We start from the raw sequence: 13869 nt of genomic DNA on the forward strand, positions 1-13869 counted from the left end.
TTTTTTCACAGAACTTGCAACACCCTGTATTTCTGGGATGTCCAGCCTGCTAAAAAAGGCTGAAAGCAGGACAAGACCTACGTCACAAATAGTGTGACTGCCTTGAACTCACTTTCCAAGAAAAGCTATCTCTCTAGGTTTCTCAGGTCACTGGAGCAAAGTCCCACACCACCAGCACTACCTGGCAGGTGCTCCTAAGTTTGCTCCAAGAGATGGATTTTCATTACCCAAAGTTTTAGCCCTTTCCTTTGAGGAGGTGGACACAATTCCAGCCTTTAGTATTTCTCAAGGAGTGGAAAAGCCCAGGGAGTCTGCAGGCATTACAGAGCTAAGGGCAGGCTGGGTCCTCAGCCATCATGCTCCTGTCCCATTTGAGCTATTCCAGCACACTTTTACAGGGATGAAGGCTGGGTCCTTGCCTTTAGTTTTCCCCTAGCTGCTACAGAAGCCAGGCACACATCTCACAAAGCCCAGGGAGCCTCTGATCCCCCTCATGACTGAATGCCTTCTTATCAGCCCTCTGCTCTTCCCAAACACCCTTTGTTTTCGTGGTGTTTCCAGACTGTGAACTGGCAGAGTGTTTCACCCCAGGCCTGGCTGCTGGCCAGTGCAAGGCTGCTCGCTCCACCTCCGTGCAGGCACAGACTGCCCGGGGGAGGCAGCAGGGGAGAGACTTGGGGGGCAAAAACAATCCACTCCTTGTTTTCAAGGCAAGGAGAGCAGGCGCTTCGAGACCAGGGACGTCCTCGGAGAGGGAAGGACCCCTCCTTTGCTGCAAAGCAAAGCCCCTGGAAAGGGAAAGTGGCTCCCAGCACAAAGCCCCCCCCCGCCCAGCCCAGGGGGCTGCCAGGAGCCTGCTAACACACATTAAATATCCACCTCTCCAGGCAGACCTGTCCCTGTAGCTGACACCCCAGGGCCTGCTCACCAACAAGGGTCTTGCTGTGAGTTGTGGCCTCCTTCCCAAAGCTGAAACATCCCATCTCCCAGATGAGCTGGAGTGATTAGGGCCCCACAGGCTGATTTGTGCCTTGTAATTCTGCAACTGAAACTAGGTAAGTTTTACCACACAGGTCACAAGCAGATGCAGCTAATCCACCCAACTTCAGTACTGAGTAAAAGCCTCATGGGCAATAAAAGGAAACAACCAGAGCAAAACACAGTGTAAAGGCAGCCCAGTCTTATGTGAAGAGACAAGTTTATCCTCAGCTGTCCCTGAGTGCAGCTGCCCTTTCCCATGGGAGACCTTTGCAAAGCAGAGAGAGGCTGCCCACAAAATGCAGGACTAAAGCTTCCAGCTCGCCAGTGGAATGAAGAGAACCACACTGCCTTTGGCAGCATGAGCTGAGGGGAAACACAGCTGAGGGGAAATGAGCCTCTTCCCCGGCTCCTTGCACCGCTGCCTGCTCCTGCACACCCTTCACACAATGCTGGGACCAAGGGCAGGACAGGCTGGGTTCCCCACCAAGTCTTGCCAGGGCTGCTGGCTACAGCCCCAGGACTTCAGGGGGCACAGAATGGTACTGGCAGGGTGGACACGGAGAGCTCTGGGAGGAGAAAGCTTTGCCAAACAGCCTTATCTCTGAAGATGCTTTTCTGACCTCCTCACCTGCAATAAGTGTTTATCTCCACTACACAACTTAATCCCCCCAGACTACTCTGGCAGCAACCTTCTGGCACGGGCACTGTTGAGAGAGCTTGGAAAGATGCAGGAGAGAAGTGCCAGGTTTCGAAACCAGGTACTCTGATACCAGCTTATCTAAGGAAAATTAATAGCTGCAGTTTGCCAAGCTACATCCATTTAGTAAATGCTCCATCACAGAGCTGCTTTATGTTATTTCCTCACGCTGAGGAAAACAAATCAGCACAAGAAATGCCAAAAGACCCCTGTATTGCTGTAAGGAGCATGTATTTTTGTCTTGCTGGTGATGTCAGACACAGAGAGGTGAGAATATGAAGGCTGCTAGCTGTTCACAGGCTGTTGAATGCTTCCATAGGTTCTTGGATCTGTGCTGATGGAGGCTTGCATCAAAGCTGCCCTTTGCTCACACCTCCTTATTCAGCAAAGCCCCTCTCTGTCACTAACGTCTGAGCATCTGTTTTCTGTACATCACTGTGCTGGGTTTGGCTGGGGCAGAGTTAATTTTCTTCACAGCGGCTGGTATGGGGCTGGGTTTTGGCTTTGTGCTGGAAACAGGGTGGATAACCCAGGGATGTTTTAGTTATCACTGAGCAGGGCTTACCCAAAGCCAAGCCCTTTTCTGCTCTTCACCCCACCCCACCAGCGAGGGGGCTGTGTGGGCACAAGGAGCTGGGAGGGGACAGAGCCAGGACAGCTGACCCCAACTGACCCAAGGGATACTCCAGACATACAGGAGCATGTTCAGCACACAGAGCTGGGGGAGAGGGAACGGGGGGCGTTTGGAGTGATGGTGTTTGTCTTCAAGTCACTGCTACACCTTGGAGGCCTTCTTTCCTGGGAATGGCTGAGCACCTGCCTGCCCATGGGAAGCAGTGGGTGAATTCCTGGTTTTGCTTTCCTTGCACGCACAGCTTTTGCTTTACTTATTAAACTGTCTTTATCTCGACCCACAAGTTTTCTCACTCTTATTTTTCCAATTCTCTCTTCCATCCCACCAGGGTGGGGAGAGAGTGAGGGGCCGTGTGGGGCTGAGTTGCCAGCTGGGGTTAAACCATGGCAATCACATAAATATATTCTCCTTTCCCTGGGTGGCAGGAATAAACCAGGAGGAGCTCTGAGTTGTACAGGCTGTGCCACAGCTCCCTCAGGGAGACAGGTTCTAGCTCAAGGGCTCTGCACATGCCATGAAAAACATTAGTGTTATCTGTGAATAACCTAAAATGTAAGGTAAAGTATACTAGGGATAAAGTTCAGAAACCAGAGCTAGTTAGAATAGATAACTAGCTATTATAGTTACAGCTAGAATAGCTATATTATAGCTATAACTAGCTAGAATAGCTAAGTAGAATAGCTAATAGGGAATAAACAAGGTGCAAAGAGGAGGAGGAGCAGCAGCTAAGATTACTGGCTCAACACATATGTGCTGTGAAAAACATTGAGACCAAGTCTGAAGGAGGTGTGGACATTTCCTGCTTTAGAAGCAGCTTTGGAGGAGAAAATAAAGGTCTGTCTCTTCACCCACCCAGGGTAGATGCTTCAAAGGATGACTGGCTTTTGGGATAAAACTTCCTAGAATGATCAGAAGCATGGCTGCTCCCCGAGATCATTGGCTATTTTGTACTTCAGAAACCGTATTTCATGCAACCATAAAAACTAATGCAAGCATATAGGAATAAAGGAAAACTTCATCTCACTGTGATATCCTGGCACAGATTCAATCTCTTCAACAGCTCTATTGAAAACTAAATAAGGTGGGAGTGCAGGCCTCTGGTTTGAGGACCAGCTGGAGAGATGTCAAAAGCAAAAAAACAAACATGAATGAAAACCATGAATGGAGGGAGGTAAGGGAGCTGCCTTCAAGCTCAAGTCTTAACACCTGCAGCACTGGCCTGAAAACACACTGAACCACACAATCTGAAAATGTCAAGAGAGGTCACAGAAACAGCTTTGAGATCTAGAAACATGAGCTGAAAATGAAACAGGATTCAACCAGGCAGGACATCAGAAATGGTAGACACAGAGACAGCACCTACAGACTGCAGAAAAAACACAGTTGTAGAGACACATCCTTTCTACCTCCACCAGCAACCGTGAAAGTCACTTCTGCAGTAACATGTGCAAGTGCAGCCCTGGCAGAAATGACGTGGCAAAGTCCTCACCACGCGGGATGGGGCACTCTCTGTTCACATCACCGTGTTGCTCAACTCCGACTCTCGGGCAATATATTCTACACGTGTTTGGTGATACCACCTAAGCCACTAGTTTCTGTCTCATGGTATTGTGCCTTTCCAGGTAAAATGAAGTGTTTGAGTCAAAGGAGCAATGCTGTGCTGGCCACCCACACACCTTGTCCTCCATGCCCATGACCTGGAAGAGGAAATGTGCTTCAGGAAGGACAGGGAATGTGTGACTGTAAGGGCAGGTTCTCCTCGACTCCTTTGAGCAAGTCATTTTATACCTGTGAGAAATCAGATTTGACTCAAGATGCTTCTGAGCTGGAAATAAGTCCAGACTTGAAAAACGTTGAACTACTTGCACTTGTCCTTAGCTTCTTCCCATGAACGATGTACTGCAGGCAGCACAGGGAGTTGCAGCATCCTTCGAGTGTAACTGCTTCCCTTTTCACATCTGGTTGCTCTCAAAGCCCTCGTCTTCCTCCAAACCCCCCATAGTCCTCAGCATTTTCCAGGTTAAAAGGAGAGTCACTCTGCTGGCTGAAGAGAAGTCTAAGAAAATAAGCCTACAGGTAGAGCTGCCAGGCAGGACAGCACCTGCTGGAAGGAGCTGGGCTCAGCCAGGCTAACCCAGAGCCTTGCAGCAGATCTCACTGCGAGCCCCAGCGTCACCACACCGCGGGCCGTTCCCATAGCTACACAGGAAGATAAATTGAGTTCAAGGGACCTCGTGTCGCTACATTATTTAACAAACAGACACACTCAAGAGGAAAACACAGGCAGGGACCCAGTTTAGCTGCTGCGTGGGCTGATCAGACCAGTGGATGCCAGGCTGCCTCACAGAGTGAAAGGGCCCAAATCCCAAACCTCGGCACCATGGTGCTCTAGCCCCAACCAGGCACTGTGTTAGTCACAAGGAGACTCCAGTTTGGCCACAGAAGAGCCGTGCTGGTCCTGCAAGGCCAGAGGAGGGTAAGGAGAGCCCCCTGCCCCGCCAGAATGATGACCTAGAGCACAGGTAAAGAAAGCAGAGGATACCTGACCCATTTGTAACACAATCCAAAGCCTGACTTCAGGAAGGGAAAGGCCAGTCCCTCTGCAAGTCTGTGTTATGGCCCAGGCCCTTGGACGGATTCCCAGAGTCCTTAAATGGGATGAGGAATGTGGGCACAAGGAAAAGCATAGAAAAAAGCAGGGTGTGGGGAAATCACAGGGATGCTGGGAGAGATGAACAAGGTTGGAAGGTAAAGATGTTGATGGAGCTCGTTGGAGGTGCTGTGGAAAGCTTATGTTTGGAAAGAGTAGTTCAGCATGGCAGCAGTGAAGAGAAGCAGGAGGGGTCTGAGCCAAGGCAGGGAAAACAGGAGCAACAGTAGGTGTTTGGCCCCACCATCATGATGAGAGAAGCATCTTTGAGAATAAGTGCCCTGAGCCAGCAAGGGGTGAGCAGGACTGTTCTTATCACACAATGTTTTCAACACTGGTGTAACCCAACACCCTTCTCCAAGATCCGGCAAGGAGGAGCAGAAAGTCACCCAGATCGGGTGCAGAGGGCACAGAGAGAGGGATGCCAAGGTCCACTGGCCTGTTCTCAGGAGAGCCCAGCAGCCTCACTGCAGACCCTTCCCTGGCGGGCAGCAGGGACGTGCGGGACACAGCCAGGCCAGCAGTGCCACCGTGTGGGAGCAGGTCACCTCGTTCTCTCAGGACATGGGCAGCAAGGCTTTCTCGAGGGGGAAAGAGCAGTTGGAAATACATGAACAAATAAAAAAGAGAAACAAATAGATCGTGTCTCAAACTCCCCCTTCCCATCCCCAAACTTAATGAGAATGCGAGACTTATCCAGAGACATTCCCTCAGCCAGAAACCTGCTTCCATGCTGGAAGCTAAAAGCCTGTGTTGTCTCTCAAGTGCTTTTCAATAATGCCCAGGAAAATAACCCTCCATCATTTTACCAGGCGCTGAAGTGAGACTGACAGGCCTGTAATTACCAGGGTCTTCCTTCCTACCCTCCTTGAAAACTGGGATAAAAATCCAGCATAGACAGGTTTAAAACAGAAATGTAACTGCTACTTTTCTGGCAGCCACAAGTATTGCACAGGTGTTTTCACTGAACTGCCCAACATATTCTTAGGTTTCCACCCTCAGACAATATTGCAAACTTGAGAAATGATCTTTAAATAGAGGCAGTCCTGTATTAGCTCCCTCCTCTGTTGAGGAGGGAGCTAATTTATTATCTAGTTTCTAGGCTGTAAAAACCTACTTATCAGCCTTCTGAGCCAACTGATTTCCTCTCTAGTTTATGATAAAGGCTATCTTATCTATCTTTGTGAAATGCTGAGCTTCAACACATAAACACAATCCAGAAGCATGAACCCATTGCACCCTGGAGTTTGTTGATCGGAGAAAAGAATTTCCCTTCAGTAACATCCAGATAATTGTTCTTAGTCCCAGCTCTACCTGTTCTTTCTTTCTGCTTGGCATTTGAGCCGCAATTTTCAGTAAGGAAGTAAACCTTTTTTATTCTCCAACAGGTCAGGAGCCCTCAACAAGAAACTGTATTTTATTAACAGTTTTGCCATTGGACTGTAATTCATCAAGCACATTTAACATACACCCATCCAACCCTCCAGGAAAGCTCTTAATTAAAATGGCCAGATTCCTCGAGATTCAAAGGCTGTTATTTTAAAGGCATCAGGGAAAAGGGAAAAAAAAAAAAAAGAGGTCAGGAAGCGAGCAAAGCAAGCGAAGCATGTTCTTAATTTAAATGCCCTGCTTTAAGGACTCCTGCCCAGACAGCACGAGCCCCCTCACGCGCGTCCCCGTCCCCACAGCAACGCCCCGCCCCCCCGCCGCCCCGCCAGCCAATCGCAGCCGCGGAATCATGAGTGGCGGTAGGACGGACCAATGCCCGATGAGGGCGGGAAAAAGCGCGGGGGCGGGCGGAGGCGGGGGCGCGCCGGGCGCGGTGACGCCATCGCGGCGCGCGGCGGGAGCGCGCCCGGAGTCCGCGGGTCGCTCTTTCCCTGTTTCCTTCTTTCCCTCTTTTCCTCGTTCCCTCGTTCCCTCTCTCCCTCTCCGCCTCTCCCGCCGCGCCATGAGCCAGTTCAACTTCGGGACCGCCGCGCCGGGCGGCGCCTTCAGCCTGGGCGCGCCCAAAGCGGCCGCCGCCGCCACCACGACCACGAGCGGCTTCTCCTTTTCCGCCCCCGCGCCCGCCGCCTCGGGCGGATTCAGCTTTGGCACCGCGGCCGCGGCGGCGGGCGGCGGCCAGCCCGCCGGGCTCTTCTTCAGCAGGCCGGCCTCCACCACGCAGCCCGGCTTCAGCTTCGGCCCGGCCACCACCGCCCCCGCCGCCGCCCCCGCCGCCGCCGCGTTCCCGCTGGGGTGAGACCGGGGGGCCGCGACGGGGGTGTCCTGCTCGGGGCTTCGGGAGGGCCTGGAGAGGGGGTCCGGAGGGAGCGAGCCCCTGGCTCTGGTGCCCGGGAGTTCCCAGCGCCCTGTAGGGTGTTATTGGGAACGTGCTCAGCGAGCCCCGTGGCTCGTCCCCGCTGATGGTTCCGGGTGGGCGCTGGGAATGAGCTGCTCCACGCTTCCCTCTGTGACTGGCGTAGAGACGCCCGGACAGAGATAGGATAAAGCTTTGCCCGCAAGCATAAAAAGTCTTGTCCTTTCTGACCCAAATCTGGAGCGCCCAGAATGATTCCTGGGCCAGTTGGGAGCGTTTTGTCCTTAGGAAAGGCTGTGAGCTCTGGAGTGGCTCTTCAGAACTGCTGCTGTCGAAGCTTTGCCACGTGGGAGCAGTGGGAAAGGGAGCTCAGATGGGGACGAGCAGTAAAAGTGAGCAGAAAAAAACCAGCCTTGTATAGAGGGAGTGACTGAGAGGTGTGAGAAGGAGCAACTTCTCTTTCACTGCCATAAATGTTCTGTAGTGTCTGAGTGGGTGGAGGTAGTGAAGGGAGAGTCAGTCTAAAGAGCCCTAAGGAAGGATGGCAGGTGACAGGAGTTCGATACAGTCTCCTGTCGGAATCAGAAAACAAACCTGGCCAGGTGTGCATCTCTTTGTAAGGTGGTTTCTGCTGTCAGCAAATGGTCTGTGAGAAAGGTGACTGAGTACTGACTGAATGTGTGTCTCAAGAAGGTTGACTTCTTTTCTTTCCCTCTCTAGGGGAAACACACCAAAAGTAAACTTTGGGAGCAGCACTGCAACTCAGGCTCCTGGAATCACAGGGGGTTTTGCATTCGGTAGCTCTGTGGCAACCAGCACGCCCTCCAGTCAAGCAGCAGCAGCCCCATCTGGCTTTGCCTTTGGCACTGCTGGCACCAGCAGCACCAGCACGGCTCAGACTGGGACGACAGGAGGGTTCACCTTCTCCAGTGGCACCACAACCCAGGCGGGAACAGCCGGGTTTAACATCGGCACTGCGGCCCCGCAGGCCACGTCCACAGGGCTGACCTTTGGCACGAGCCCTGCAGCTACTGCCACCACCACGGCCCCCCTGGGAGCTGCCACCCCAGCAGCTGCCACCCCCTTCAGCCTCGGGGGGCAGCCCACAGGTGGGTGAGCACCGGGCCGGGGGCAGCAGCTGGGGAGGGAGAGGAGGTTCTGCAGCCTCCGGAATGGAGCAGGAGCTGGAGTCAGTGCTGTGTCTGACAGGCCTGTCCAGGGTCTGCAGGGGTGGGCAACAATGGCTCTTTAGCCTTTGGGTTTGGAGAGTGAGGCTGAATAATTCTGGCAGCGTGTAGAAGTGCCAGCTGCCTGGGAAGCACTTTTTAAATGTGTTTTGGGTGATTTGCTGGTGCAGAGGGAAAGGGCTGGGAGTGGAGGGGAGCAGGTGCTGCAGGATGAGTCTGGCTGACAGTGCCAGACCGTGGTTCACCTCCCTGAGGGCAGGAACCTGCTCCCTCCTGCAGAGTCTGCCCAAAGCTCAGCGTCCTCTAGGAAAAAGTTCATCTTTTCCTTTTGCTTTTACTTGTTCCAGGTCTAACCTTTGGGTCACTGACTTCAACAGCAGCCACGAGTGCACCTACAGCAACACTGACCACAAGTACCACCCAGGCACCCACCCTGTCCTTTGGAACCAAGCTGGGAGGTAGGAGGATGTTTTGGGAAATATTTCCTTAAGAGTTTGTGAGTCTGCTGTCCTTCTGGGGATATTTTTCTAGGCTGGAGTGTGGGAAGGGGCTGTAGAAGCATTTGTTGCTGTGGGTTTGCTCTGGCAGTGGAGATCGGTGACAGCTCACAGAGCCATTGGATGTGGTGTCCTGTGTCTTTGATTGCATCCCACATGCCACATTCTGTTCTGTACTTGTGGGAGCATAGTGGAAGGGAGCCACAGGCATACGGGGTTCCTTGGGAAAGAGCAGAGAGTGTTGAGGCAGAATAAGAGGAAAAGCTGGTAAAATCCTGACATCCCGAAGAACCTGCTGCAGCCGGGCAGTTTGTGTCGCCTTCTCAGCAGGAGGGTCCTGCAGTGGATGGGAGCTCCATGTGCTCTGCTTGTCCAAGATAGAGCTTTTTCTCTTTGCAGTAACATCCACAGCTGCTACAACGGCCTCCACCAGCACCACCTCTGTGCTGGCTCCCACGGGGCCCACGTTGTTCGCGTCCGTCACGAGTTCTTCGGCCGCGACGTCATCCACCACCACGGGCCTCTCACGTGAGTCACTCCAGACAGCCTTTATCCAGGTTTTATTTACTGGAGGAATAAACGAGCAGCAGGGCTGGTGGTACCTGTGGGCATTGGAGCTCTGCTGCTGCTGCTGGGGTGAGAGGCGTGAGCAGGCAGGGCAGAGCTTTTCCAACCTCTTGATGTTGTTTTCTGTTTACAGTTGGTGCCCCTTCCACTGGTTCCACTGGGACTGCCGGTCTGGGGACACTTGGGTTTGGATTAAAAGTTCCTGGAACAACAGCTGCCACAACAAGCACTGCCACTGGTAGGAATGAGATGCTGAAAGTAGCTGAAAAGAAGAAAGAGTAGCAGCACAGCAGTTCTGACTTGTAAAGCCCTCCAGTAACTGAAAAGAACATGTCCTTCTTTCTTTGGTCCTCCTATTCCATCTTGTTTTGGGAACATAGAAGTCTCATCTCCTGCAAAGGTGCAGGAGTGTAACTGGGTGTGCTGGTAGTTATTAGGTCTGGTAGTAGAACATGAGGAGATTGAGAGTGGTGTGGGCAAGCAATGTTTTCATTCCCTTCGTGACAGATGTGGGGTTTGCTTTTTTTTTTCAGAGGGGCCTATTGGAGCTGCTGCAGTTTGTTACCTACCAGATGTGTCCTCTTCTGTTGCTTGACTTGAATCTCTTCTTCCCAGGTACTACTTCTGCTTCTGGCTTTCCTTTGAATCTGAAGCCATTAACTACAACTGGTGCCATTGGAGCTGTGACCTCCACAGCTGCCACAACCACAACCACCACGACCAGGTGAGTGTTTTGTTACCCCTGTTTCCTGACTGGGGCGAGAGCTGCTGCAGTGCTGATGGAGGGATGTGATGGAGGAAGGGGAGAGGAGTGTTGTCGTGCTTCTCTTTTCTTTTCTGACCTTGTGTTCTGTCCTGCCCCTCACTCCCTCTCAGCACACCTCCAGTGATGACTTATGCCCAGCTGGAGAGTTTGATAAACAAGTGGAGCCTGGAACTGGAAGACCAAGAGAAACACTTTCTCCATCAAGCGACACAAGTGAATGCCTGGGATCGGATGCTGATAGAGAATGGAGAGAAGGTGAGGACATGTCCAGTGTAACCTGATTTTGCTTGCTTAGATCCTCTAAGGCCTTCAGTGTTACAGATGCAACAAACCAGTGCATGGCACTTTTCGACTTGTGAAAAAAAATAGATGTGAATTCTGTCTGGGTGTTTTTCACAAATCTCTGTGTCTTCTATTCTTGATGCATTGGAGCTTGGGAATCTGTTCTGTGACTTTGCTGAGTCACAGAACTTTGATGACAAGTTCTTTTAGGGGGAGCATTCCAATCTGAACCTCCCTTAGTCCATCTTTGTTCTGTAAATCTGTACGTAACTGTCTCTTGTGTGGTGCTGCTTTCTCACTCCCACTTCTCCTCTTTGGGGAGTTGTCTTTTGAGTTTACAAGGTCTAATGAATTGTCTTCAATTTCCAGATTACTTCATTACACAGAGAAGTAGAGAAGGTGAAGGTTGATCAGAAGAGGTAAGAAACTATGAACACCTGAGATGGTTTTGGTTGTTGGTTTTTTTTTTGTCGTGCCTGGTTGTATGACAGCCCTAGAATGTTTATAACCTGCAGGGGTTTATTAAAATTGGCATTTCCTCTTTTCAGACTGGATCAGGAACTTGACTTCATTCTGTCACAGCAGAAGGAGCTTGAGGACTTGTTGACTCCTCTGGAGGAGTCTGTGAAGGAACAGAGCGGGACCATCTACTTGCAGCACGCGGATGAAGAGCGGGAGAGGACGTAAGGCAGAAACCTGCTTGGGATGTGTGTGACCAGACTCCTGGGGTGATGACCAGTCAGCAGAAAGTGGAGTTGGGATGCAGGACAGTACTGAACCTTCAGTGGCTGCTGTCAGATATTTAACCCTGTTTTGTGCATGGCAACTTAGATTTTACTCGTTAGAAATGGGAATTGTGAGTGGAAGCCCTCGAGTCAGCATGAAAAGCTCTTTGGATGTTGGTCTAATCAGCTGTCTGGGAAGAGCTTACTAATTTTTGCATGATTTCTGAAAATTAATGATTCTTTAGTGCTAGAAGTGATGAGAGCAGAACACACTAGGTGTGGCACCGGCATCCTCATGAGCCTTAAGCGATGCATCGTAGCAGAGTAGTTAGTGTTTGGTTCAGGAGAGAATGAATCTTGAAGAGTGCAGGCTTATTGCTTCCTTCAGTTCTGACAAAGCCTTCCAGGAAGCCCTTCACACTATGTATTGCTTGTCTGTCTCCATGTATCTGTTGAGAGTGGTTTAAGAGTCTCTTCATGCATGTGGTGGAGCCTCTCAGGGTGCTGCTCCCACATCTCTGCCAGCCTTGGCTGCAAGACATGGAGGCTAATTGTGGTTGCCCGTAGTTGGTGTGACTGGGAGCAGATTTTCAAAGGTCGCTTAAAATGTTCTGATCTTGGTTGCCTTGTGTTCTGCAGCTACAAACTGGCTGAAAACATCGATGCTCAGTTGAAGCGCATGGCACAAGACCTGAAGGACATCACTGAGCACTTGAACACGTCAAGAGGCCCAGCAGACACGAGTGACCCGGTAAATGCAAGCTTTTTTTTTTAACTTTGGCAAAGGATATTTAATTACCCTGCAGTTCTGTTAACAGTTTTCAAAGCATCTCATTCTGGTATGAACTCTGGTCGTTTGCTTGTTGATTAATTTCTGCCTAAATTGTGCTTTGTTTCAGAGGCATTTAACATTGATCAGGCTCTACCACTTGCATCTGTCCTGTGGCAAATCTAAATTTTGTTTAGAATGCCCCCCATAGATGTTGATATATTTTCCTTATACCATTTTTGTATCCTCATGAAAACAAGATCTGAATAACCAGCTCTTTCTGATGTATATTAAATTAATCTTGATACTCCTTATTACTTTACTGAGAAGCTTATTTTTCAGTAAAAATTTCCTTTCAGTATTGTAGACTGAGTTTTCCACATTTATTTTTAATTTTGCCACCAGAAGCCTAGGGTGATGAATGTTCTGATGGTTCTTAGGTCTAAATTAGAATAAGCCACAGACATATAATCTAAATTAGTTTTCCTGATGGTAAAGAGAAGGAAAGCAGCAGTGTTGCTGCCCAGACTTCCCTGGGAAAGTGGCTGCTCAGTTAGGGGACCTGAACAGTGAAAAACTTGGCTGCAGCCTGTTCCAAAGGAAGGGACAGGCAGGCTCTCTCTTACTCCTCTTAGTGTTTATGAAGTGTAACAACTGACTTGCACCTTCTCTTTCTGCTCAGCTTCAGCAGATCTGTAAAATTTTGAATGCACACATGGATTCCCTGCAGTGGATTGACCAGAACTCAGGTGAGTGTCATCTTGCAGCCTTTTGGGAATGTAAATGGAAAGCAGGTAGCATGTGTGGGAGTCATTGAATTGCTGAAGATCCCTGAGGAATCTTTTCCTCCTCACCTTCAATGTCACTGTCCCTTCTGTGCTTGAGTTCCCCTGATGTGCCTGATTGGGGGCCTCTGCTGAGAAGCCCTGCTTGAATGTTTTTCTTTCTCCTTCTGCGGGCACAACTGTGCAGGGTTGTGTTCTGGGGGTGACTGTGAGATTAATCCCTTCTTTCTCCCCCAGCTGTGCTGCAGAGGAAGGTGGAAGAGGTGACCAAGGTTTGCGAGAGCCGCCGCAAGGAGCAGGAGCGCAGTTTTCGCATCACCTTTGACTGAAGGACTCCCAAGTTTAACGGGTTAACATAAAAGCCTCCCCAGAAAACAGAGCTGTTTGGGAACTGAGGTCTGAGATGATGACCTGCCTTTGCTTCTTTTTCTTGCAATAAAATGTGTTGTTTGTTCCAAAGCCAGTCTTTTTGGTGTTGGAGGGGAGTTCACTGACCCCAGTCTGAGGAACTGTGTGAAGTTTGTGCAGGAAGTGTGGGCTCTTTGTCCTTCAGCACTGCCTGCAGACTGGTGGGATACACAAATGCTGCCTGGGAGGGCTCTGGGCAGGCTGTGCCTCCCTGGCCGAGTTCTTTGGTGCTTAAATGTAACTTGAATATGTTTAATTGTGACTTAATAAGCTTTTTCTTGGGTCTTTAAGAGATGGTTGGATGAAGAGCCATCCTCAGAGGAGCTGCAGCAGTCTGGGAGACTGCAGTCCCTGACCTGGCACGCTGGAGTTGGTGTTTAAATTAAGTATCCTTCCACTTCTGAAAGCGAGCCTTGTTTTCTGTGTTTTGGGCAAGAGCAAACTGGGTTCCCTCACCCACCGTCCCCCAGAGCTGGGATGTTGCTCTCCCCTGAACACTGGCATGCTGTGGGAAGCATGTGCTTCCCACACAAGTGCTTTTCACAAAAAAAGCAGTAAAGCAGGGCAGCAGATAAAACACAGTGTCTGCCATTAATGCTACCCCACAGAGCAGCCATCC

The 13869-nt window shown here is 50.5% G+C and overlaps 1 protein-coding gene across 1 annotated transcript; it reads left to right on the top strand.

Moving 5' to 3' along the window:
• Positions 1 to 6778: 6778 nt before the first annotated feature.
• On the top strand, positions 6779 to 13301 carry NUP62CL (nucleoporin 62 C-terminal like). Its single transcript, XM_051787777.1, has 12 exons — positions 6779 to 7203; positions 7985 to 8373; positions 8799 to 8909; positions 9348 to 9476; positions 9649 to 9753; positions 10131 to 10239; positions 10392 to 10536; positions 10933 to 10982; positions 11112 to 11246; positions 11928 to 12039; positions 12740 to 12806; positions 13080 to 13301. Exons 1-12 carry the CDS (start codon positions 6914 to 6916, stop codon positions 13169 to 13171), a joined length of 1734 nt encoding a protein of 577 aa, XP_051643737.1. The 5' UTR covers positions 6779 to 6913; the 3' UTR covers positions 13172 to 13301.
• Positions 13302 to 13869: the final 568 nt, after the last annotated feature.

The sequence above is a fragment of the Manacus candei genome, unplaced genomic scaffold (assembly GCF_025592945.1).
Source record: "Manacus candei isolate 608988 ecotype Guabito, Panama unplaced genomic scaffold, ASM2559294v1 h1tg000003l, whole genome shotgun sequence".
Taxonomy (NCBI): domain Eukaryota; kingdom Metazoa; phylum Chordata; class Aves; order Passeriformes; family Pipridae; genus Manacus; species Manacus candei.